This window comes from Nilaparvata lugens, chromosome 2, assembly GCF_014356525.2.
Source record: "Nilaparvata lugens isolate BPH chromosome 2, ASM1435652v1, whole genome shotgun sequence".
Taxonomy (NCBI): domain Eukaryota; kingdom Metazoa; phylum Arthropoda; class Insecta; order Hemiptera; family Delphacidae; genus Nilaparvata; species Nilaparvata lugens.
In genome coordinates this window covers 41,019,497-41,047,212 of record NC_052505.1, presented here as the reverse complement: position 1 = coordinate 41,047,212, position 27,716 = coordinate 41,019,497, and the positions used below count along the sequence as shown (strand labels likewise).

General features: G+C 34.7%; 2 protein-coding genes across 4 annotated transcripts in view; one reads left to right on the top strand and one right to left on the bottom strand.

The window, feature by feature from the left end:
- The window catches only part of LOC111050323 (hillarin), a 132,964-nt gene extending 128,066 nt beyond the window's left edge, over positions 1–4,898 (bottom strand). Inside the window, exon 1 of the mRNA XM_022336624.2 lies at positions 4,125–4,898. Within this exon, the coding sequence (XP_022192316.1) occupies positions 4,125–4,691 (567 nt within the window). The 5' untranslated portion in view covers positions 4,692–4,898. The remainder of the gene's footprint in view (positions 1–4,124) is intronic.
- A 5,875-nt stretch (positions 4,899–10,773) lies between these two features.
- LOC111050322 (serrate RNA effector molecule homolog) overlaps positions 10,774–27,716 on the top strand; it is a 36,412-nt gene continuing 19,469 nt past the window's right edge. Inside the window, exons 1-8 of one of the 3 annotated variants that reach the window (XM_039421221.1) lie at positions 11,201–11,293; positions 17,056–17,204; positions 18,548–18,667; positions 19,620–19,712; positions 21,478–21,651; positions 25,171–25,429; positions 26,619–26,685; positions 27,322–27,484. In XM_039421221.1, the coding sequence (XP_039277155.1) occupies positions 26,671–26,685; positions 27,322–27,484 (178 nt within the window). In that variant the 5' untranslated portion in view covers positions 11,201–11,293; positions 17,056–17,204; positions 18,548–18,667; ... (2 more) ...; positions 25,171–25,429; positions 26,619–26,670. Of the gene's footprint in view, positions 11,294–17,055; positions 17,205–18,547; positions 18,668–19,619; positions 19,713–21,477; positions 21,652–25,170; positions 25,430–26,618; positions 26,686–27,321; positions 27,485–27,716 lie in introns of all 3 variants that reach the window. The other 2 variants (XM_022336620.2, XM_022336622.2) reach the window with 2 other exon arrangements.

Here is a 27,716-nt window from a genome sequence, read left to right as displayed (position 1 = left end):
TAGGCTGCCAAACCCAAATGGAACTTCCGACGAAGAACAGTTTGTCCAACTGAGTCTTCAAAATTTGCATAGCAGTAGTTTTGTGAATTGTGAGCAATTATTGTGAGTAACTGGCGGCTAGGATCGGTGAACTGTGCAGCCGCAGGTCGCTTTGCAGCGGCACAGGAAGTGTCATGTCGCAGTCGCGTCCGAACACGGCACGGCACGGCTCGGCACAGTAATGCGTTCATCTGTTGAGTGCTCAATGCCGTCAAATGGACCGTTCCAGCCATCAATAATCGCCGCTTCCCACTGGCATTCCTGCGGGCCGCGACAACAATAACCGCGTCGTCTCATCACGATCGCATGCCCCCACATACACAACGACGTGTCAGTGCACACATACCAACACACATACATATATATACAGACTCGGACACGTATGTGTTTGTGTGTGAGTGCATTGATGGAGCCCGCGGCTACATTGAAAACTCGATCAGGGTCGTTTATTATTTACGCCTTCACGCACGTTCGACCCATGCTGTATACGAGGTGATTGTTGGAGGATTACAGGCAGAATAGAGCAGTACCCGTATCCGCACACTCACTTATGCAAAAGAAACCCTATTGTACTGGTCTCATCCAATCTTGGGAATTTGGAGTGAATAGATGGACATCTATTGCGATCAGTATGTATCAGACCTCTCAAAGTATCAGACGTCTCTTCCATGTTCTAAAGCTCCTCTATATTCTAATTTTATATCCGTATGTGGTCTTCAGTTGGTTAGGCCTAGTCTATATGTTTCTATTGAAATCACATTTTGTACCGAGCAAGGTCACAGTGGCCACTATCAACTTCAAAACAATATTAAATAAAATCAAAATCAAATATTCCACCCATACTTCATTATTTTCAAAATACGTGTGTAACCTATTCTAAATATATATTAATGTCGCAGTCACAAATATATACATGTTCATTGAAAAGAATTTATACAATCCACTATTGAACCTCAATTATCTTTCAAGGATTAATTTCTCATAATTTTCACGAATCGGAAATTTGTAAGAAAATTTTTGAAGAATACGCAAAAATAAAAAAAAAAATATTAAAAGATTTGATTAGAAGATAAGAATTTTTTGATAGAACACACTTGCATTGAATTCGAACTCATTTTGTAAAGAGAAACTTCGGCCTAACCGACCGTTAAAGTTCCCCGATACATCTTTTGTAACTTGACTATGTGTTTTGCAGTTTAGTTCAGTAGCATCACAGTTACAACAATTTTCGTTGTCTATGGTAGTTGGTAAACCGAACTGATTTTTTTCGAAAATACAATGCTGAATCTCAGTGTTTATGCGACAATTTTCGTTCAATATATTGCTAAAAATCTCCAATTAATCAAATTTTGCAATACGATGTCTACAGTGTATTAATTTTATTATTTATTTGATTCAGCTTCATGATATTGAAAAGAGAAAACAGGATGTAGCCTATGTCGCTGCCCTAATCATCTTATTATTACCCAAACTCGGATAAAAGTTGTAGTAATTTATCCCTACAAGCTACAATATTGTAAAATCGATATAAATCATTTGTGTCAGTTCTTTGATGAATAGAACTGATAAGAATATAGTCAACAATTATTAAGGTCTTCGGATGTGAGAAATTGTACTGTCTATGGTAATATAATAATGTAACTAATAACTATTAGTCATGCATCCTGGTTCACGACTTTCATGTCTTGTTCATGATCTGGTCACATTATATTGATGCAAATAGAAATTAGTGATTTGCACCTCACTTTTATTCGTGAACAAAATAGATCCTTTTCAACGTTGACAATTATTATTGAATATAATATCTAATATTACAGCTTTTCATGGATTTATACAATATTATGGGCTAGTTGGTAGTAAACGTTGATTCCATGGCAAATTCCTCTGCAATGACATTTTAAAATAATGATGAAAACCCATTAAAAAGAATGCCAAAGAAAGGTAACTTTTAATTTGATTGACTTTCCAAAGATCTACTTTTTTATTTCAAAACCCAACTAGTTTGAAAGTACCTTTTCATAAAGTATATAAGTAATGACCATACTGACATTTCATTCTGCTTGTTGGTAAACTTTTATTTGAGAAAGAACATAATTGCCAACTTGCGCACATTGCCAATTTACTCACACACTCTCACTATTTGACAACAAATGGAATGGCAATTTTTTCTTCATTTGACAATTAGAATCCTAACAACTGTATTCACGTTGTTTTTTACATTCAATTATGGTTTTGATCAATTATGGAAGCAAATATTCAATAAGTAGTTAATTTGTTTTGAGAATTTTGTTAGTTCCCTCCTTCATTTAATTCTGGCTTCATATAGTAAAACTCATCTTTAGATTCCATTTTCTTCCACAATATTATAAAAACTTAACTATAAGAACTCAACTAACTTGGACGTGAGGTTCAAGTTAAAATGGCAGTGGAGAAAAATGAGAGAAAACGCCGATTCTCTGCCTTGCATTATATAAGATAGCTGATACCGGGATATTTAATGTTATATCAACTGTTCATTCTTGAGCATAATAAATTACAGTATATTTTATTCGCAAAGAAATCATATTTTTCAGTGATATAATAATGAAGTATAATAATTGGAATCAATTATCTTGTTATCAATTATATTACTACATTGATAAAAAAACGATCTGGCAAGGTTGCAGAACTAGAAAACGGTAGCTCTATCTGCTTTGTAGAATGATGGACGAGACACGCATCTCACACCAATGTTAATCAAATACTGCCATTATAACGTGGACACTATAATATTAAAAATTTTAGATGAGTATTGAGACTTTGGATTTCCAAAAATCCTATTTCATGCTTGATCCACTCAATAATATTTTAATGTTGTCTCAAATATAATTTAGACTGTACTATTCTTGGTTTTTATCAATATACGCATGTTATGAATGTTATTTTGCTTCGAGTAGACACATGATAACAAGAATATAGCTAATAATGATAACTATATTGATATAGTTAACGAGAATAGCATATAACAGTTATAGGAACGATAAATTGGGTAATAAATGTACTAGAATCACATTCATTCAAGAAAAGCTACATGCATTTCCTGTTTGTAAAGCAGGTTGTCCTACAGAAAGCTGAAGGGGCAGAAAAGTGATAATTCTATTCTCGCATCTCACTGTTTTGTAGGGAGAAGGGAACATGTTCAATAGCTTCGAAAAGCTACTAATATCTTACGGTAGGTATCTATCTTGTCTGGTGGGTTAAGTGGAAGAGGGGGTTGCTATTGCCTCAACTTCGCCCATATCACTTGTAATGTATAAAGTGCAAATAAAAGAAAATTATCTACCTATCAATTTTCAAAGATTATGAACAGATTAGATCTTGTTCTCTCTGTGGAGTAACTAGAGTATAACTTTAGTAACTTAGAGTATAACTTTTTAATATTATTATTGTCCCTGCTTGAAATCTACATAAAAAGTGGCAGATAGGTGACTACAATGCAGTCGCCGCTATGTGTTATGAATGAATGCCTAATCAGCGCCTGAGTGACGGTAAGCTTTCTAGTCTCCTACCATGAAAAAATATTCAGAGTTATTGTTGATTTTAAATACAATAAGATATTATCTATTCAGAATACATGGTGAGATTAGATATAATACGTTTAACAGTATACTATTAACATAAACTTGTACTTACAAGATGTTTCCTAGATAAACCTAATAATAAATAAATTCAAAGTAGTAGAATAAAGTATTCAACAAATCGAACATCCAACTCCTTCTTCATGAATTATAGATATTCCAAAACGGTTATTAATATCTTTTAGAGAGCTTATCTATTATTTACTACATTAGAAATGTTCCCGATCCATTACGAATTGTGATGTTCAATCAGATCATCTAGCTCTGAAGGCAATCAAGACCTGGTGTCTCCAAGGCATTGCGTATATGGAAAACATTAAATATTCAGACACTGATTGAAGCATGCTCTCGATCAATCAGGACCCATTGTAAACACTGGGCGTGTCACAGGGGCTGTCATTGTATATTCTGTTGGCTATGAAACACCCCAGGAATGAGTATCGACGATTTCTATTTTCTCGAACTCACCAGATAGTATTCGATGGGTTTCTCCCTGGCCTTGTTGTAGGACTTGTGCAGTTCGGTGGCACGGAGCGCGTGTGCAATATGGAGGGCACTGGCGTCAAAGCGGCCGTACTGATAGCCATGCTCGTGGTGATAGTTGTGGCCGGGAGTCGCAGCCGAGGAGTGGTTGTGGTGCTGGGTGGCGGGGTGGTTGGGTGAGTTGCCGTTCAGGTGCGGTCGGATGTTGAGGGCCTCGGCGTCGAAAGTGCCCTTGCCGCTGCCGCGGATCTGCTCGTTCACGAAGTTGGTGGACCGCGGCACATTGAGCGCCGACCGGATGCCGACCGCCGACCCGTCCAGGTGGCCGGGTCCGATCTTCGGCACGTGACTCGAGCAGTAGACCTCCTTGTCCTCCTGGTCGTGCTGGTTGTTGTAGTATGTCTTGAGCGTGAGCTTGGTGCCGCAGTAGGAGCACTTGAAGCAGCCCGAGTGGTAGAACGTAAAGTCTTTGAGCGGCCCGACTCTGTCCACCTGGTACACCGTTTGGTTGCACCGCAGGCACACGCTCTCATAGAAATTCATACGGTACATCGCGGCAAACTACTAAACACAAATTATACAAAACTAAAAGGACAAATCCCCACAAAATCTACTCCTCCACACGATTAATTAACTTACACAATTTCACACGAACTGTCACTCGACTGTTGGACCGTTGTTGTTGCTGAACGAAGAAAATACTACGCACGATACAAACACAGCAGCCATGTTAAACCGCTCGCTACGTCAGAACTACTAACCCGCTCTCTTTCCACTTGATGGCTGCGGCCGCCTCTTCCATGCAGGAAGCTCAGTGCAGAAGAGAGTGATACAGGTGAGTTGCAAAGAGGTGGCTAAAGATTTTCCAAAGAGAGAAAATGCCTACAGGTAGTGCTTTCCACCTCACCACTAGGATTTTCATGTAATTTTTTATTTTATCATATTTTCAGTCTGATATAACCCAAGTTCTTTCGAGATGGATGATCGATTCTATGAATGCTTGAATTCCTTATCAGAAAATGACTCTACATTGTATTTTTTTAACAGGAGTATAATTTGATGGTGGAAAATGATCATCCCTACAGTCTTGACTTATAAGAACTTGAGATTGAATCTCTCAGAAGCTATAAGTGATGAACTCTTGGAGTTGACCACGTGAGGGCAGCTGATTTAGAATTTACCTGCCCAACCCCTTTTTTATCCACCCGGCCCATTGATTCTATCTTTAGCTTCCGTGATAAAGTGATATTGAGCACGTATACTTCCACGCCCTATGATGGAAAGGAGTTGAAGGGTAAAGAGAAGTCAACTTTATTGTCCAACGAACTCTATCCGTACATTGATTCATAGAAAATGTTTCGGCAATTTGACGTTGATTGATGAAAGCATTTGAAATTTATAGTCGAACATACAAACCCACAAACGGTCAACGACCCGAGCCTAAAGTCAAGAGTAAGAAATCGCTACGCTCATTCATTAAACTGGTCTAACTCATATAAGAATGAGATTTAAGGTAGAGAATACAATGTATTCCAAGTCGGAAACTACATCAGATCATAGGCTAGTGGACCTCTTCAGCAAAGTGTCCTGAGCCACTCAACTAATACATTTAACCTCATACACCTCAAACCTAATTATCGATTATTCTGGCATTGTATTTTGATGTATTGAAAGATAATATGTTTTTATTTTTTCGCTATATCAGACAAGGGTAATCAGTAATATTAGTAGGTAACCATATGAGCATGCTTAATCAACCACAATAACAACTCATCTGAACAATAAGCAGCATCCTCTCTCAAGTAAGTTTTTTTTTCTTCAACGTACATGGTACATGGCAACATTCCTTATTAAACCGAGCATGATTTTCTACACTTCCTGGTTATCACTTGATGCAGGTATTTTTGCAAATGACCACATAAGATGTAGCTTTTCTCTACATGTGAGCGAAACACTTGACTTTTCTAGTTGATCTTTTCATATCACTGTCTTATCAGACCAATGAGGTGAATCCTGAGTTTCGTATCCCTCTTTGCAAACAACGTAAGTTTGACAGTGAGCATTCCTGTCTGCAGCGAGAACGGTGTGGTTCACCTGTGCGTGTCAAAACACCTGTAAATATGTTCATCTCTCTCTCGCTCTTGGGCTCTCAGTGCTTTCTGCTTTGCGCTGCGCTCCGCTCCAACTGGTTGCGTTTCGTCAGAGTGATCATGGACTGGAGAATGCAGAGTGGTGAGGAAATAGGAGAGAGAATGCTTTTGAGATGAACAGAGTTCGCATTATCCTTTGCAAATGCGAAGCGAGTTTACAAGCTGAGTTGACTGCTGACTGTACAGTGTAGTTAGGCCCAGGGCTTAATTTGTGACGGTACGCACCGGTACCTCTGAACGAGAGAGGACAAAGGAGATGATATAATGAATCCTATATTTAAAAAAAAATATTGAAAGAAGATATTGAAAAATGATGGTAGAAATACACAACTAAAAGTTTTGAAAACAATCTAAAAACGAGTTTTGAGAAGTTGAAATTTCATTTTTTTTTGTGGTTGCAAACTCCCCCTCTTGGGTTCCCCCCTCCGTACCGGAACCTTTTATTTTACAAATTAAGCAATGGTTTGCCCTAAGCGTACATTGCATCATGGGTGTCGAAAAATTGGGAAAATGAGTTACTCTCATCTTCAACATGTTGTTGATGAACGATAATTGTTGCTAGATCTTTTCCCCACTCCCCCACTGATGAGTGAGACTGATTAGAATGACAAAACTGCATCAAGCCTACAAATTCAACTGTCAGCCAAACGACAATAAAACGCAGACCACACACCCTGAGTGTGAGGACACGTCATGTCCACTCCACAACACAGAGATGCGATGAAGATTCCATGTGCTGTAAATACAACCAAATCAATCTAGGGAGCGGTTCACCAACACTATCTTCTCACATCCCTTGCGCATGCCAACTTTTAGACAGCAGTGACGTTCTGATTAGCACACTCTATCCATGTGATTCCCATTCCCATCCTTTATTGCGTTCATTTGTCAACTTGATTCCTGACATGTGGAAAATCTCAACAAAACAATCATTACCAATTTTTAAATACGATAAAATACCTAAATATCAAATAGAAAAATATTTTAAATGAAAATTTTTATGTTCATTTCTCGACATTCGAGACGCATAATTTATTTTCTATCGATTTGCAACATCTAGAGATACCACCAGTTTTGATCTGGAATGAATAATAAATTGATCATATAATTTGTAATTATACTGGCAAATTCTTATCACTTCTAATCTAATATTTATGTATTCGAAATCATATTGAGAAAGAGGCAAGAGCTATGTTGTCTCCCTCAAAGCGCACTCCATCATTCTTTTGAATTCTAATTTACATCTTAATTGTATTTAGAATAGACATTGAAAATTCCCATAAGGTATTATTGTATCAAACTGCGTACGGTATCTTATTGATTATAATTTTATTCTTTTTGAATCTAGTATGTTGAGAAAAGAGTAGTAATTTTTTATAACATCGGCTCGAAGTTTAGGGTTACACGAAAATGTAATGTAGCCGATTATTTTCCATGAATTTTCTCAATACAAGAGACCCCATTTTTTAAAAAATCAAGAGTGTCAACGACGATTTAACCTCTCGCAAGCCAAGCGATTCCCCATTATATATTTATATCATAATAAACTAGAGAACATTTCAACTTATTATCCAAATTCAATAATACTCAATGATTAGTCATCTATTCTCCCAGCAGCAGAACCAAATATAAATCAATTTTATTACCCCAATTATAATTGAATGTGTATTGACTATTGTTCATGTATAGGCTACAGCCTTTTGGATGAATAGCTTATATTAGAGAGAAATGATAATTCTTGTGAATATTTGTGGAGTGGATTTACTTAGAATAACTAAACCAGAATAAAGGAGTTATTATGTTCGAGTTGCTCGGGTGTTATGGGAGTCACAAACGTAACGAATCAACTCCTTTTCATTCATATTGTAGTAACATTTTCTCTACTTAAGCCAAAAATATGCGAATCTGGGACCTGAAATAGTAGTCTTCAGTGGGTACAAAGTACAAATATGATTACTGCACCAATATTTCTTACATGATAAAATACCTTTCCAATTTTACCTTTTAATTTCTTGATGCTCGCATGAACTCTAGGGTTGTGCGGATGATAATGAGAGATGAGTAGACCAACAGTACGATCCGAACCATTGAGAAGCGATTTTTAAACTTAACTGTTATCAATTTAGAGAATTTCGGCTGTAAGTGGTCACCCACCCTCCTGCAACGGGAGTAGCAGGCGCATGGATCGCAACTTATATTTTCGATAGCTTATCAGCGCGACCACGAAACCATTTACTTCCCGAGTTTATTCAGTTATTTGTTATTCATTATTTATTCATGGCAATACCACCAAAGTTGTATTTACTTTCCCAGCTTATTCATTATTTATTTATGGCGATACCACCGAAGTTGTTTCATTTTTTCTGTAAATCTGATATTAATCGTTCATCAATAGTGCTCTATTGCAAGACAGTATAGTATAATACTAATACTTTTAGGCATACTGATAACTCAATTCCTCCATTTTTCAAGGTAGTTTACAAAAAAATCATAGAGATAACTCATATATTATCACAAACTCTCATAAAACAATAATGATGCTTTCAAGCTTACTGATGGCCCAATTTCAAGCTAAATGGAATCTTACAATAAATTGTTTTTCATCAAGGTAAATCGTAAATGGGAAACATTATTTTTAATAATTAATTGAACACTTTGAGAGAAATAAATCACAATATTGATGACAAATGCAAAGGAACAGCTATTGAATGAATCTAAATTATGTCTATAGGCATGTAGCCTTATATGAATACCGTATAAACCAATAATTATTGAAAAAATAGAAACAAATACATTTTTTCGATCCACGAGATTTATTCTCGAGTTTTATAATGGTATTATTCTCAAGCCTTGAACCTTTCATATTATATTTTCTTTTACTTAAAAACCAATTCCCAATTCTAATTCTCTTCAGATTGAATTTATTTCCTGTTTAGCATTAATGATTGCGTCCTCTACTTCTCCACTTCAGCAACCTATAAGGATTTATCTGATAAAGCATTTTCATTAGAAAAAGAGAAGCATATAATAAGTTCAAAAATAACCAAAGAAGGTGTCAAACTGCTTATTATTTCGCAAGTCAAACTCATATTATTTTGTTGAGATTCAGAGTTTGAAGAATTGTATTAGAATAACAGTTTACATCCAAACTGGAAAATCCTGGATCCAATTCTATTTCAGTATCAGTCGTTTTATGTATGTGCTCCAAATTTCTATTAATAAATATTTGCTCTTAATATTTTGAATCATGATTGCGGGAGCGGGAAACAGAGCACACTCGATGCTTGTGCCTTCATGATCAATGAAAGCAGTCATCGATCGCCGACGAATCAGAGGAGCCATTTTTCAGCATATCTTATCTGGACACATCTAAAATTGAAATTGATCGAAATTATATTAGACTAATCTCAGTTGTTCGAAGTATACATTATAGAAGTGTGAATTATTAATCTTCTTCACTGTTTATTGAATTGAGTCGATAAACTCTGGAACCGTATATTAATTGATATTACATATTGGTTGTCACTGCAACAGAAAAAAATCAAAGTTGAAACTTAGACCTTAGGCCTACTGCATTCGGTCAATATTAATTTGATCAAAGATTTTGAATTTTTTAAAATTCTGAATTTTTCCCACAATGCAATTTCAATCCTTACCTGGAGACTGAACTAATTTCCAAATAAAACCTGTTATCACATAGGGACTTGACATAACAGTGATTTGCCATATATAGTGAGTTCCACATAATAATGGCAATGTACGATTGACAATACTGTTGCTGTCCTTTTCTATCATACAACAAAACATATAGCACTATCTCTCTCTCGCTTTGCAGTGTTGTCTATTTGCCAGAATATTTTATATTCACTTTTGACAGTGACTGTACAAAACTGAACAAACCATATTCTCAGCCGCCATTTTTTCTTCATTCTATCAAAATACTTGAGTACACAAGTCGTATAATTGATTTAAAATATATTTTTGAAACGATGAAATAATTTTTCAACATTACCGTATGAGAAACACAAATTAAAATACCTGAAATGACATTTTAAAAGTTGATAACCATCCTAGACTTCATCCATGCTTCAGTTAGCCTACCTGTATAGGTTAGACCTACTCGTACCGGTATAAATAATATTGAGAAGTTATTTCAGAATTAATCCATTGAAATTACTTATTTTTAAATAGGATTTCCATTTTTCTATTATTTTTAAAGGAAGTTGGAATAGAATACCCACCAAATAACTCAATTTCTGTTGTTTTGAAATTCAGATTGTTGTATCACAGCTTTTTAAATTAGCCGCAATTTCAGGTTTGTATAAAAATAAAAATCTGATCTCAGTCATGAAAGCGAATTTTTGAATCAAATATTATGAAAAATATATTTTCTTGATCAATTTGACATTAAATAGATTATTTTATCAAGGAAATGATAATTATTATTAGATTAAATTTAATGGGATGAATTGAGTAGGCTAACAGCTGTGTACAGTCAGTGGAGAGACTTGGCAACCTTTTTCTCCTATCTTTCTTCACTGTCTTTTATTCCACGTTATAATGACAGTGGATTAAGATGGGAGAACAGCGTTACCAATTCTCTGCCTTGATTAATTATCTTTCTACATTGTTAAAAACAGATTTGGCATCGTTGTGGAGCAAGAAAAGGATAGTACTACCTGCCTTGTCGAATAATAGACACCGATAGCAATACCAAAGTTGATCAAATAATGTCATTATAACGTGCACCTCACTGTATAATAGAATGCTGGATATGCAGTATGCTTTCAAAAACTTCTATAGATGGTCAAATAAACATAGGAGAATCAATCAATTCCATTCAGTTGTATCCAGACAAGACACGCTGAGCTGAGAAAAGCAAACTGTGTCATCGTCGTCGTCGACGTTTTGTCGCCATTTTGTGCGCGTCTGTCGGTCTGTCCAGTCCAGCTCTGGTATTCTTGTTTTATATTTTGAAAAAGCTGGTGCATTCTTCTAATTCTGGCAAGTAATTTTACTTTATAGTTATATAATTATATCATCTACTTTTAATATTGGTTAAACTTTATCCGTAATTTGACTTTCTTATTTTGAATATATTGATTTTCGCTTTGGATTTTGAGGTTGGGTTGCGTTACCCAGCCCACTTTATGGCAAAAGTGGATTTACAGTAAATTAGAAAGTTTATTATTCTTATCATCCTTTTCTGAGCTTTGTTGTGTTGTTATAGTAATATTTATTACACTATACACTCAATGCTATTTGTGTTTTAATTGTTCTCTGTATTTGACCCACAATTTTTTATTTATTAACCCAAAATACTTTGGTATTGGTAACTTAATTGTTGGCTTTCCTTATTGCCTATGAAAAATGAATTCTTGATTATAATCAATATGCTTTTAAGCTCCCTCAGTCTCTGATTACACTTTAAAAGTTCTAAGGTGACATTTTGTTTTATCTATAAAAATGTGGTTATTGCATGAAATCACAATATTGGAGTAAGGTAGCCTACCCATCTGCAAAGTTTTACTGTATAGTCTATAATATTATGCAGATAAGCACTTTTGTACCTCAATCGCTATAAGCACCACAAAATTCAGAGTGTTTTATATAATAATCATTTCTAAACTAAGTTAGTTGTAATCAAATTCTGTTATAATGATAGAACTTTTAAAACTTCAACTGGCTTATTCTTCTTATAGTAGGCTACGGTAAGTTTACGTTACCATATCTGAAACTATGAAAAAATTCATTTATAAAATTTTAATTCATTATATTCTAACCTTAACTTTAACAAATATACAACATCATGTTAGGTGAAAGTGGTTACTAGGGTTAGAAATAACATCAAGAGAAGACTTTTTGAACGCTGCAAACATAGATTCCGTTTGGAAGAAATTTCCAGTGACCAAAGTAAGGAGAATTCTCTCAATGGATTTGTTATCAAAAGAATAAACATTATTTCTATGAAATGTTTTATTAAATGTGTAAGGCATCACATTATGCAGGAATACTAAGTTTTCAGTTGATTATATAAACGTAGGAAGGCTTCTGAAGTTTTGAAAGTTTGTATCTCCTAGTGTACTCTGCCCGGTTCACAGCAAACTAAGTCCACGTCCAGTGATATGACAATGACTTCATTTCTCATCTCAAATCATTGTTATTTCGATTTAGGAATAAGACTGAATTTTATCCTCTAATAATTTTTTCCTGACTAACGGTGGTCTGGGTTCCTCCCCCCTGGAGTAAATTAAGAATTTAAAGTCTGAAAAGGTATTTTTATACCTATGTAAACTCTAAAATATGCTCAAGCTAATATTATTTATGATAGCTAATAAATCAGATTTTCATGTCCTTTGGGAAGGGGGGTCAATCTTAATTTTTTGGATGTGGGGGTGTAATAGGAATGAGAGTAAACACGACATAAGTATTTAATACCTTAAGAAAGATTTTTAATAACTTGAACTATACAGGTTTCGAATTGGAATGAGTTTGTTTGGAGACTTAGTAACAGTAATATCAAATTCAAAACATATGTTGTTATACTACATTCTTCCCCCCAATGAGTTAATGAATGTAGTCATTCAAATAATTAGGAGGTCTTCTATTTCTAAAACTTCTTCTTGGATATGTATTTTGATTTTCTTGTCCAGTAGTCTGTTGTCTAGGTTGTAAGCTCTCGGCAGTAGTACTAGTTTCGTTTTCTTGGTTTTGGGTTTCTTGAGGATTATGGAAGTATTCAAGTTCAGGTTCGGAAGTTAGTAATTGAGAATTTTCATCATTTTCAGAATCGGTTTGTTCTTCGTGATCTCTGTTTTCGTACTCTCCAACTGGAGCAAGATGACGTGTTGATACTGTGGTTTCTCTTCCATCAGGTAGCTTTACATGTGCATACTCAGCATTTCCATGTAGAATTTGGACCTCTTCAACAAGTGGCTCATATTTAGATGTTCGATTGAATTTTTTTAAATAGACAGGGCCGGAATAGAGAAGCCAAGAAGGAGCTGAAACATCATTGTTTCCAGATCTACGTGGGTGTAAGAACATACGCTCATGAGGAGTTTGATTTGTGGCTGTGCAAAGTAATGTTCTTGTTGAGCTAAGAGCATCTTCTAAAACTGACTCCCATTGATTTATTTCTAAATTAAGTGATTTTAATGCTAGCTCAATCGTTTTCCATAGAATACCATTATATCTTTCAACCTGTCCATTACCTGCTGGGTTGTAAGCAGTGGTTCTGCTAGTTGCAATTCCATGCGAGTTTAGGTAATTTTTCAAGTCTTGACTCATAAATGATGTTCCTCTGTCTGAATATATGTAACTAGGAACCCCAAACGTAGAAATGAGGGTTTTCAGTTTTGATTTAACTGTAGATGATGACATGTCTGGACATGGGAAAGCAAAAGGGAACCGTGAAAACTCATCTACTATTACCAATAAATAACGATTTCGACTTGATGAAGGCAGAGGGCCTTTGAAATCGATATTTAGCCGTTCAAATGCAGAAGTGGCTTTAATCAGAGTCCCTTTGTGTTTGAAGAATTTGGGCTTGACAGCAGCACACACTTTGCAGGAGTTTGTTATACGTCTGATTTCATCAATTGAGTAGGGTAAGTTTTTACTCCGAACCCAGTGGTACAACCGTGTTATGCCTCGGTGGCATAGAGACTCATGTAAATCAACTAATAGATTTTCCTGATTTTGGATTGAAGAACATACTCTAGACAGAGCATCAGCAGCCATATTATCTTTGCCAGGTCTATATACAATATCGTAATGAAAACAAGACAGTTCCAGTTTCCACCTCATTATCTTTTCATTTTTCACTTTACCATGACGGTTGTTATCAAACATAAAAGCTACCGACCTCTGATCAGTAATTAGCTTGAAATGTTTGCCAACCAAGTAGTGACGCCATTTTCGCAGTGCTTCTACAATGGCTTGTGCTTCTTTCTCAACACTTGAATGTCTTTGTTCTGCTGGTGAAAGTATCCTTGAAAAGAATGCAACTGGACGGTTTGATTGAGTCAAAGTAGCAGCAATGGTGCTCTCAGATGCATCAGTTTCCACAATGAATTGTGCTTCAGGGTCAATGCAGCTTACTACAGATCCAATTATTTCACTTTTTATAGTTTCAAACGATTAGACAAGGGAAATGCAGTACGGGCAAGAGGAGTCACCTTAGTGGCATAATCTGGTATTAGTGATGCATAATGTGAAAACATACCAAGGGTCCTCCTCAGCGATGCAGTGTCTCTAGGCGGAGGTAAATTTTTCAGTGGTTCCAATCGGCTGGGGTCAGGCTTGATAGTTTTGTTAGATATATGATAGCCCAGCAAGTTGATCGATTTCAGTGAAAATGAAGACTTCTCATTATTGATAGTTAGGTTGTATTTGTTTGCAGCGTTGATAAACTTTTTCAAGTTTATATCGTGTTGCTCCTGTGTTTTGCCACAGATTGTAACATCATCAAGGTAAGCATAAGTGTCTTGTAGCTGTTCAGACCGTATAACTTGGTCAATTACACGTTGGAACACTGCCACTCCATTAGTGACCCCAAACGGAATGCGTTTAAACTGGTAGAGTTGACCACATGCCTCAAATGCTGTGTAGTGCTTTTCTTCTTTCCTTATCGTAATTTGGTGGTATGCACTTTTCAAGTCGATAGTACTGAAAAACTCATAATTTGCAACTTTGTTTACAATATCATCGATTCTTGGTAGTGGGTTAGCATCCAGTAATGTAAAACGATTTATAGTTTTGGAGTAATCAATGACCATTCTTTTTCTATGATTTTCATTTGTAACCACTAACGCTTGAGCTCTCCATGGAGAAATGCTGGGCTCTATAACATCGTCTTTAAGCATTTTACTTACTTCATTTTCAATAAACTTCAAATCATCCGTACTGTGTCGATGATATTTGATTGCAATTGGTTTACATTCCGGTTTTAAATTAGAAAACAATGACACCAGTTATACAGTTGAGGCTGCCACGCTGCATACGGTGAACTGCGGCTTTTTTCCACCAAAAACTACTTTAATACTTTCATGGTTTTTCAAAATATCATGTCCAACAATTATATCCGCACAAAGCTCTGGTAAGACCGAAGGATTTGCTTGTTTGTAACAGTGATCAAGAATGACAAGATCTACTAAGCATTGTCCTGTTATATTGGATGTGATTGATGTAGTCGCCATTGATACAGTACCCCTACCTGGTCTTATAGGAAGACCTAGGTTAAGAGCAGTAGAATTGTTTATAAAACTCAGAGAACTCCCTGTATCTATCAAAGCAGAGACAGATTTTCCATTAACCAGGGCTTGTACTGAACTCTTTGTCAATCCTCCGGGCGAAGCTGCTAGGTCAATAGAGTTCATAATATCTTTCGATTTTTTTGATTGTTTGGTTTGTAATTTACTCGACCTGCAGACCTTAGCAAAGTGCCCTTGTTTTCCACAATTATGACAAATTGTATTTTTAGCTGGGCAGCTGACCCGAGGATGTCTCAGATTACCACAAAAATAGCATTTTTCATTAGCAGCAGCTAATAAACAGTTTTCTGAATCAGTATTCTGATTGCTTGCTTGAGTATTTTGGGAAGAAGTTGCATTTAATTGGGATGAAGATTGGAAAGCTAATGATTGTGCATATGCAAGTTCCAGGGATCTGGCTTGACTATATGCCTCTTCTAGTGTTAATGCAACATTCTCTAGTAAACGCTGGCGAATTGTAGGATACTTCATTCCAGCAATAAATGTGTCACGAATATAATCATCCCTATTTCTTTCAGCTGTCACAGCTTTAAACTCACAGTCCTCACTTAATAGTTTTAAGGCATGAAGATATTGATCAATAGTCTCATGAGGCTGTTGTTGACGTGCAGATAGTTTATGTTTTGAAAATATTTCATTTACAGGTTTTACATAGATTCTCCTTAAAGTAGATATAGCATCATTATACGTACCACTTTCGCTTATGTACTCATAAATATCTGGAGTGATGAAGTTGATAAGTGTTTTGAGCTTTTCAGAGTCTGATGATTGTGGTGCGATACTGGTAATGAAGTTCTGAAAAGTTTTGTGCCAATGTGTCCATTCCTTGCTTGCAGTTGATAAGTTTGGATCCACACTAAACTTGTCTGTCTTCAGTATCGTATTCATTTTACAATATCAAGTTATTAAAATTGTAATAGGAATGAGAGTAAACACGACATAAGTATTTAATACCTTAAGAAAGGTTTTTAATAACTTGAACTATACAGGTTTCGAATTGGAATGAGTTTGTTTGGAGACTTAGTAACAGTAATAACAAATTCAAAACATATGTTGTTATACTACAGGGGGATATAATCCTTTTCATCCTGTATCCTTGCCAATTTAAGGGCCAAATAAGTACCATAGCTCAAAGCTCAATTCAATCAACAGTCTCATCCATAAAATGACTTCGTTCACTGATAAAATGAAGCATTCTTACCAATGAACTATGAATAATTTTCTTTCTGGACTATTCCAAAGGTTGTACCTTGATTCATGTAATGAAAAGATCTTAGGTACGATTATTTGTCTTAGTTTTGACCATGTGTTGCCAAAATTTGAATTGGTTTATCAAATTACTGGCGAGTTGAAAATTGAATAGGGTGGTAAAATTTTGATTTATGATGTCTCGAATTCTGTTTGGATTGATATAATCTCCTTGTCTGTACCGTATCTCCATAATCAGATAATAGAATATTGATCGAATATAACCTTTTAAATTTATTGCAGATATCTTATTAGAGGGAAATGGGAGACAGCGATGATGAGTACGATCGAAAGCATGATCGCCGAGACAAATTCAGAGGAGAACGAACGGAATCGCACAGGAGTGGGGAGGGTCGCCGTGATGACAGGCGACGAGACGATTGGATTGAAAGGTGAACGTAGTTCCTAGTTTTATGCAAATATTGCTATGCCATAATATGTTTTTGTCTAAGGACGCAGTAATGGATGATATAGATCTAAATTAATGTATTAGCCGACCGTACGTAATACACGTATTGTGTTTCTCCCATATTAAAAATGAATAAAAAATGAGTTTAGTAAATGACTGAATTGATTTGATTAAAAAAAAATTATAAGCCTACCGTAATATAGTAATTATTCATTGAAGCATTTATTATTATGCAATAACTTGGTGACTTTCACTTTGCATTTTGATATTTCTAAATCAATCCTAATTTCTTCTTTCCTTTTCATATTCCCTTTTCCTCACCCAAACCCTGCACCTAAGAAGCAATCCTGATTCCATGAATCGTCCAAGAAAAAGACCATTCCCACAAACTCCTGAAAACAGGTAACATTGCTCACCTTAACTATTAATTTAAAATGTGATTTTCTTATTTCATTTCATAAATCAACATAAAATTAACCAGATTAAATTTTTTATACCGTAGTAGAAATCATTCCATGATTCAGTGTTTACTATTTCGTTAAAGTGAATATTAAAATTCACAGTAGTCTCTCCACTTCTGGATCACATTTATTTTATTGTTGATTTTTTTTTAAATAAGGGGAATGTTTATTTACTAGTTATATTCTACTATTTACAGGTATTTAATATCCCTCAGTAGTTGAAAACAATCAAAAGTTCTGTCATTTTACCTGAATTGTATTTGCATATGAATAAATAAATACATTTTTCGCTGTACCGTACCTGTGTGAAAAATGAAAACACATAAATCTATGTGTGGTCACTGGTCAATCAATGTGTAATTAGTACATTGTTGATGCAAAATTTTTTTTATTATTTAGCTATTCAATCTTTGTCAGTTGAAAGAATTAGTATTAGGGTACATATATTCAAGTACCCAGGTAAAGTAAATAAAGTAGGTACTGAAGTAGGGTAAATGAATAAAGAAAGTGAAATATTTAAAGTAGTTAATGTACTAAAGATGGTATTGTAATAATAATATTTATTCTGATGATAATATTCATTACTTCTAGTTATTCTCTCTTCTCATAATTAAAAAAAAGATGAATAAATTGTCTTCATATCAGTTTGTAAAAAATGTGCTAAACTTATTTATCTATGAATTCGATGAGGTTCAATTGTAAAACATTCGGAAAGACACAACTTGCTCATGTCCCCTAATTTTTCCAACAGTTAGAAACATTATTCTGTATCATTCATGTCAAAAATGTAGTAGAAGGTACTGCATGCATTCGTACTTCATTCATTTGATTTTCCTTGTATCTTAAGAAGCGTTTTGTTTGGTAGAGAACCGTGGGCTAACCGGAGTAGACCCCGAGGGGAATACAGGGGCGCCATGCGAGAACGGTACAGTCCAGCTCGGCAGCATGACATGTCGCCTCCTCTCAAACGAATGCGAACTGATTGGTGAGTAATTAGGCCTATAATTTTGATTATGTTACCATCATTCCTTCACGTGTTATCAAAAGCTTAATAATATTACAAACCGAGCTCAAAGGTCATGTTATTGACTCCACATCTACTGTCAAAGCCAATATCTTGAACAATGAAAAATTATCTTCATGTTAAATCTTCGATTATCTCACTAGAACCACATTTATTTTCTTTGATATTATAAAAGCGTGTAGAATCGTAGGAATGAACGAAAGTAGGAAATTTATATTGAACACATTACTAACCATATTATTAGAAAACTTTATTTGGGACTGTATCATATTACTTGAATTCGGGAGAAAAATAACACAAATATTGCCTTATTAATTCTCTTCAGTTGTTATTTACAATAATTAGAGGACAAGTTATTTCAAATTCTACTTCATTTTGTATCATTTAGAATTAGAAAGAATGGCCATTTTGAGATAACGAGAACTAATGTTCTTGAATGCAAATTTTTGTTCATTTATTGAATACAGGTATTTATTGGATGAGCATATCCAATATTTATGCTTTGTCAATATTATAGACATGTGAACTAACTCTTTCTGTCAGTGCTTTCCATGAATTGACACGCTTCTGTAACATTACTTTATTGGCTGGCTTTAAATTTATAGTTCCTAGTTTTTCAATCGATCTCTTCCTCCTGCTTCATGAAGTTCATGTAATTACATACTTTTTTATACAACTAATAGTCCAATATTGTTTTATTATTGAAATTCACTCCACGTCAGTAATATTAGAATAATTCAATTATGATAATGGTTTATTATTTGTAAAGTAAGATGACTTTTAGCATTGTATATAAAGTGGTGTGAAGTGGTAGTGTTTTAGGTTTGGTGGTAGTAATAGTAGTAGTGGTAGTATTTTGCAGTACTGTAGTTGCTTGTAGGCTAGTACTCAAAGTATTCAATATGAATTTCAGGGATGACAGGCGTTTAGGCTATGCCGAATCTAGCTATAATTATGGTGGGTGGTCTTCTGAACCTCCTGGCAGTTATTCTTCAAACAACCAAAGGTAATTCGATGATGATGATTATTGCTAAATTGCCTTGTCTAAAGTCCATTCCTCATTACGTAGAAGAACGCTGTAGAGATCACACTCATGCTTGGACTGAATTTAAGCTATTCTTGAAATACATTCATCGTTTAATCATATTTTAAAAATAGAATATCATTTCAAACTCCGATTGATTAATTGATAATTATTGTGCGTGCCTCTTAACTAATATTATCAAACAATCATTGTTAAAGTGATCATCATAGATTATTCAAGTGATTAGATTATATATAAATGAGATGTAACTTCACATTGTTATCTGTATGCACCTCTCGTGCACTTATAATGTAATTTTGATCATTTGTTTTTTTTTTTTAACTTTTCAAACGGAGTGAATCATTTTCCGTAAGCGACTAAAGTAGCTGAATGGTAAAAGTAGTAGTTTATTGCCGTATAAATTTTTCCTGAATTATTTCCATGTATCATTCATCTACTGAAATTATAAGTTAAAATTACTGCTATATTATTATATTATATCAAAGGAGATGACTGTAGAAAGATGTAAATAAATTTGAAGAGATAACAATATTGACTCATTCTATGTAGTAATATTTTTCAAATCAGTCTAAAAGAACAAATCAAGCTCCATTATGATTCTCGAACGGAAAGTATCTGTTAATTGTTTATTCTGTCCTGTTTGCTCCTTAGTATGTGTTTTGAAACAGCAAAATTGAACACAAGAGTGGCAATCGTTTTTCAATTATCTCAAATCTTCCATTCTATCCCCATTTTTTCACACTGAAAAAGTTTATCTAAATATGTTTTATGCATTCACAAACTTTCTTCAAAATCACCACAATTTTTTCACAAATGTTCTTCTAGATTCAGTGATTATATATTTTAATTGTACTGGTTTCCCTTCTGCATTTGCATTCCGTTAACTGTCAATACAGTTGATCCACATCTATAAGCTATCTATCATTGCAAGGATAAGAGAGTCCTCCAGGTTGAAAATTCACTACAGGAAGGCTAAATGAAAGTTGTACGTGCAGATGCAGGGATTCGTTTTTATTATCTATAAATGTTCAATGTGTGCTCCTTTGGTGACACGGCATACGTCAACACGAAAGTCTAGCTCTCGCCAAACACGCCCTAACATGTCTGTTTCGATAGAGTTGGCCGCATTGATTATGCGATCCTTCAGCTCAGCGATATCGTTCGGCATTGGTGGGGTGAAGAGCATGTCTTTCACATAGCCCCAGAGAAAGAAGTCACATGGCGTGAGGTCTGGTAATCTTGGTGGCCACAGCAAAATTTGTTGCATGTCCTATCCAGCGTCGAGGCAGTGTTGTGTTAAGGTACAGTCGAACCTCGCTATGTAAATGAGCAGGACACCCTTCTTGCTGGAAAATGCAATAATTGCAGCCATAATTGCAACATGTCCAGGAACGTCATGCTGTTTACTGCAAAAAAGAACGACCATTGGCCATTTGGTAGCAGCCATTTTCTCCTCCCTACACCGAGCGGGGAAACTGTCAACTAATTGCCCAGTACTCGTGGAAAAAACTGTTTGAATTGTTCTTTTGTACAGTACTTGTTTCATTATTGTAAGTGAAATAGTTTTTTGTAATGAATTTTCGAAACCCTGAAGAATATTTTGAAACGCTTTGTATTTATTAATCTGAATAGCACAAACCTTCAAAGCATACAGCTTTCTCAATAACTGTTTCGGATGAACTCCTATCACCATTCATCCTATCTAATTGCAACAATATTGTTATAGGATGGTGGAACAGCCGGAAACACAGCCGCCTATGCTTTCGTTCAAAGCTTTTCTTCAGACTCAGGATGACAACATCACTGATGACGAAGCAATTCGTAAATACAATGAGTACAAACTGGAATTCCGGAGACAGCAGTTGAACGAGTTTTTTGTGTCTCACAAAGAAGAAGAATGGTGAGCTGTTTGCTCTTTATGCATGACTTATTTATAAGCCGGGCCTTATTAATTACATTATTAAATCCTCCTCAGTAGAGCCGACGTACTGTAGATTGATTGTACTTATTACTTGGACGTTTCCCACTTTACAAATGCTTTTATATAAATATTTCTAATATTTATTCTTTCTATAGGATAAGAGCAGTTGTTTATTGATAATACTTTTCAGTCTGTACTTCCTCCAGGCTGAAAGAGTTCTGAAGGTTGTTTCGGATTTCATCTTTCCACAGGATAACTGTTGGTAAAAAATTAATTAAGATCTGCTATTGCATTATTGTTAGGCTTACATCTCATGGATATAGTTGTGGTTGCTTTTTTATCTTTTCTTATGTTTCATTGATCTGAGTTACCTGTGTTACATTGTGTTCTAAAACATTAGCGGAGTTGTAATTTTAGCTACATTATTGGTAAAACATCTAGTTCTTTCCCATGATTCAATAAGTAACACTTACATAGCCTTTAATAGGACTGTCGCGTGAATTGGAAGAGGGGCAGTTTTTTTGTATAAGCCTGGAATAAGTAAATACTATGCGGATTTAAATAATTCTTATCAAGAGTATCCTATCAGTCGTTTTTGCTGTTCTTACAGGAACTGAAATCTTTTAAAAATATATTTCCAATGTTACGGATTGCTTCAACCTATGTTAAAAATGTTTTTTTTTCTGTTATTTTATTCTAACCAATTCATGTCATATATAAGTAAAGTTCAAATTAGCTTTTCATCGTTTTCAAGTTATATACCCCCAATTAAATCAGTAACAATAATTCAATGACTGATCCGAATCCATAAACTTCCGTTAAGTCACCTATTTGAAAGGTTTGAGGACATTTAGGAGTAGTTTTACGTAGCAATGGATAATGGATTCATCCATAGTATATAAAAGGTGTAATTATATTGAGTTCACCGAAGCGACGGAGTGATTTGAACAAAATAAGTTTTTGTTGGTTAAATCATCACTTAAAGAGACGTGAGGTTGATTCACATTGCATCTTTCGGCAACAAAAGAAGTAGGTTAAATTTTCAATTCGGGCAATCATTTGTCAAAGTATTAGGAATCAAGTAGGCCTATGTTGAACTGATGTGAAGTGAATCAACCTCAAATATCTTCAGCTGGTAACTTTACCAACCTAAAAAAATGTTTGATTCCATCACTCCGTCGTTTTGGTGAACGTACTATAGGTCACTCCATTCTCTCATTCCAGGTTCTTATATTTTTCTAGAAAGTACTTTTTATTCATTTCTATTTTTTAAAGTACTATGTCTATGCTTATTTAATAAGAATATAATTTGTTATCGTATGTTCAGGTATTTTTGAGTGCATCATTTTTGTATTTCACTTGGATAGAAACGATCTTTTGCTTACACACGTATTCCTCGTTCAAAATGAGTAGCCTACATCATCTACGTCTTTCAGAATAAGTTGAACTGCTCTACTGTAATACATCAGCGACAAAAATTACCGTTCATATACTATGATTCCTGGATGTATTGGAATACTGAAACTAAAGCTTTTATCAACGCAAGAATTGCATTGAATTATCTGAACTCCGAAATTCAAAAATAGTTGTACAAGATGTAACAGAACCGATTAAGCAGTTTCAATTGTCACATGAGATGTGGTAGGGTTGAAATTTTGTCCGTGGTCAATTTTTATTCATTATTCAAACATATTTAAGTAGATTTGGAACGGTGCGCATCGTGGCTTTGCCGTTGGCAGCTTTTACTAAAACAATATAAATGTGTGGTCGCTACACAAAGAGCTTTTCGATGACAGATCAACATTGCACGCAACTTGGCCGTTTGTTCTCAATGCCAACACAATTCGGTGTTGGTTTTGAAGCTAGAGGGAGGGAACTCGCAGTACACCAACACCAAAAACAGACACATCGTGTACGTTCTGTGTACAGTTCCAATCTTAAATTGTTCCATCACGAGACTAGTGCAAAATTATCCCATTTCAAAATCAAGTTCAAGCTTTTGGCGCGCACTTATATTGTTGATTTACACCAAAATGTGTCGTTTACTAGCTGCGTGAATGAAGAAAGGCTGTTTTACAAACTTACCGTCTACAAAAGTGTGCATTTCTTTCATTCCATTACTCTCAAATTTTCTATAGAGAGGAATTCATTTAACGAATGGTTATCAAACATCATTTTGTTGGTTATGTATTCTATGGCTATGCTATGGTAAACAAACAAGCTATCAGCGCATGCACAGAGAAGCAAGCAGACTACAATTCAATCGACCAATGAGAGCTCGGATAGTTTGAACTGTAACAATTTACCACGCTTCGACTGTGGGGCAAGAACTTGGAACTGGTTTCTGGTACAGAAACTGTCAAAATTCTTCCCATGGGACGCGGAACTTTTTACCTGGTAAATTGTTAATCGGACAATTTACCACATTCTATGTACCCAGAACGGGCTCATTGTTGTCGCTGGTCATTACACCGCAAGAAAATGTGCATAGAATGAAAAGGACAATTACTAGAACGTTATTCGAATTATTTATAAAAGACTGCAAAACAACAAATTATTCATGAAGTTGATGCTAAACCCCGTGACATGTGTGCAAGAGCTGCTAAAAACTTCAGAAATCTTTCTATTCATGAAAGACCGCAAAACAACAAATTATTTATGAAGTTGATGCTAAACCCCGTGACATGTGTGCAAGAGCTGCTAAAAACTTCAGAAATCTTTCTATTCATGAAAGACCGCAAAACAACAAATTATTTATGAAGTTGATGCTAAACCCCGTGACATGTGTGCAAGAGCTGCTTAAAACTTCAGAAATCGTCTTCAACAATGAAGTGCTGCTAATGACCGCCATCTTTATCCTGACCCTCAGGACATCATTTTTTAAACCTAGTGAATATAAAATGTGCCTCTTTAGCGATTTAGTAAATGTAAAAGAAACCTATCTATCAATCATGAGTTACTTTCTATAACTTCTTAAAACTGCTAAATCGGTTCTGCCGCACTCTGTATAAACTTTGAAATATGTGCTCTTAATTACTTTGAACTGAAAAATGAAAACATGACATTTCTAAGTTTACTTAAGAATCATAATTAATTGTAAGTCTATGAAAAAACGTATGACTTTTTATAGAATTATGTGATAAGTTTTACAGAACCATCAAGAAACAATCAATTTTTTCACTTGAAGCAATAATTATAAATGATTATCATTATTATTATTATTATTTTGTAAATCTAGATTTCAATTAGTCTGAAAAGGGTTTCTTATTTTCACAAATTTGTTTCAGTGGTAAAAGAAATGTTGTGGTTGAGTCTCCTCCATCCATTTGTAGGCCTATGTACATGGGAATAGTTACAGTACTGTGGTTGAATGAGTTGATCCTAACTCTTTGGTGTGAATGGAAACGCATGTTGGAACGATTGACTTTCAATTGCAATTGAACGATTGAAGTTTCATTTTAATTTCTGTTGTTTCTAACTAAATATATTTAATTACAGCACCTTCACCACTCAGCCTCTCCAAATATCAAAATACAATTTTATGCGTGTGATTATAAATACGTGAATATTATGTAAATGTGTATTGAATTATGTGATAAAACAAAGGTGGTAGCGCGCAATGCTAGCCAGCCTTATGAATGACAAAATGAAATGATGAATACAATATATTTCGAAAATTGCGTTCTATTGAGCCCACGTGCTCGTATCGCGTATCGCGCATCTTTACTCCATCAAAGCATCGATGACTGGCTGACAGGTGAGACGCCATACTTATCTCAATGAGATTTATTTGCCCAAACTAAACTTATCACACTTCTATTCTAGACGAGTTGCATAACTCAAGCTATGCATTCAGTTCAGTGATCTACAGACATTTACTGGTGCCATTTGATCTTAATATAATATATTTTCCACAAGATATAACCCGAAACTGAATGATTCATCCTTTAGCTATGAGAGCTATACCTGTCATCTCCGTACTCCTCCTCCGCCTCCTCCAATAATAATAAAGGATAATATTTAGGCATAATTTATGGTAAATTTGTGTCGTATGACGAAAATACAATGTTTGCAGTTCAATCTACGTGTATGTAATTTTATTTCATTACTGTCTGAGCTTCATTGAAAGTTTTGGCAGCTAAGATAACTGTTCTAAATAGATTTCTCATTCAAACAAGAGTTCGCCAATAGTTACTGGCATTTTTATCTCCAATCTTCTCTTCTCTATCGTGGAACTCTTGATATGTTTGTCTTGAAACATTTCCCACTTGTAAAAATGTTAACTGTCTAATTTCTAATACTAAATATCAACTTAATTTCTTATACTTGAAATTTATTAAAATTCTTCTTTTCCTGTCAATACCAATTCTACTTTAGACTTAAATTCCGAAAGTTAATATTACTTGACCTGATTGAAATTGATTTATCAGCAATCATGAGATGTTTTCGCCATTTCAATAATTCAACTGTGTTCAAGTTGGGAATAGAATTATATTTTATAAAGTTAACAAGTTTGTAATAGATCCCCAACTCATTATTTGGGATCCAGAATCAAGTTTGTTTTGCATACTTGTATTCCCTTGAAGACAAAATTATCCAGTAAATGTTTATAGATATTGACAAATCAACTGTGATTCTTCTTCTCAATCTATCTTACAAATTAGAAGATATTATCATCAAACAATATGCTTATGGGAAGCATCACTTGTGAGGCGAGAGTAAGCTTCTTTGTATTAATTTCCTTGCAGATGAAATTCTCTTCATGATCTACTAGCTCATCTTGCTATTGCCATCAATGTTTTTCCGGCTTTACTTAATCATTCAATGCCAAAGTATGGATGTATTACTACTATTAATAATTATATAATATACTATAAAAGTCAGTCTCATGTTTCAAATTATCTTTTTGATGTAAATTAATACGGAAACTTATTTATTTCTGGCAGGTTCAAGCTGAAATATCATCCTGAAGATTCAGCCAAAAGAAAGGAAGAACTAATGGCCGGTCTCAAGGTATTGTTATCTTGTCATCTTCTCATCTCATAAAAAACTATTGATACCTTATCAACAATTTTCCGTTAACATTATTGGAATTCTTCTAAGATTCGAGATCGTTTATCACTCTTATTCGAAATTGAACGACAATGATTAGTTTTCTATTTAATATTTAGCCTATCAACAAAATATGTTTGTAGTCATTTTGAGATATCGATAATAACGATATTGCACTTTTCACTAAATTTTTCCAATGATAAAATAATTATAATATTTATTGTTGAATTCCAAGAACAAAAACATAGTTTTCAATAGCGATTCTTGTCAAGTTTTCAAAACTTCAAACATCATTCTTCGCTGAAGTAAATGTAGGTTTATTTGCATTTTTCAATGGAGCCTAATAATGCCCGAATAATCCTGGCACTTGAACCTAAATTGGTCTTGAGCTTCATTATGAATAATTTTAAAAGTAAGACAAATACTCTTCCCAAGAGGGTTCTGGAACACTGGGAAGCGAATAAAGCTGTATCATTTTTTATAATGAGTAAATTGACGTCAAAATATATTTATACTCTGTGAATTGAATGTTTTGAAAGTCTTTGTTGGTCACAATCGGATTCTTAGTGATGAAATTGTGCTTCTTTTCTGTTACAGAAAAGAGTTGATGTTTTCATGGAGTTTCTTGAAAATGGTCGAATTGAGAAAGTGAGTATCGATGGCGATCACTCGGACCAGCTTGTCAAACTGTTAGACGCCGTTGTCATTCGACTCGAAGGAGGAACTGATCTTGACTTATCTCTGTTGGACGAAGTTCAAAGTAAGTAGGCCAGTTTTTTTAAATTTTAAATCATGTTTAGTTGTTTTTACATTAGTCTGATATAATTTTGTTGAAAGAGAACTCTGTCAATGGAAATTTGTATTTGTTGATGTTTAATAAGCTTGTTCTTATTATGAATCAACATCATTGTCGAAAGCAAATTGAAATAAATGCTAAGAATTCTTTGGTGTCAGGTTTCTCTGTACTTATGGTAGACAAATTTGGATAGTGA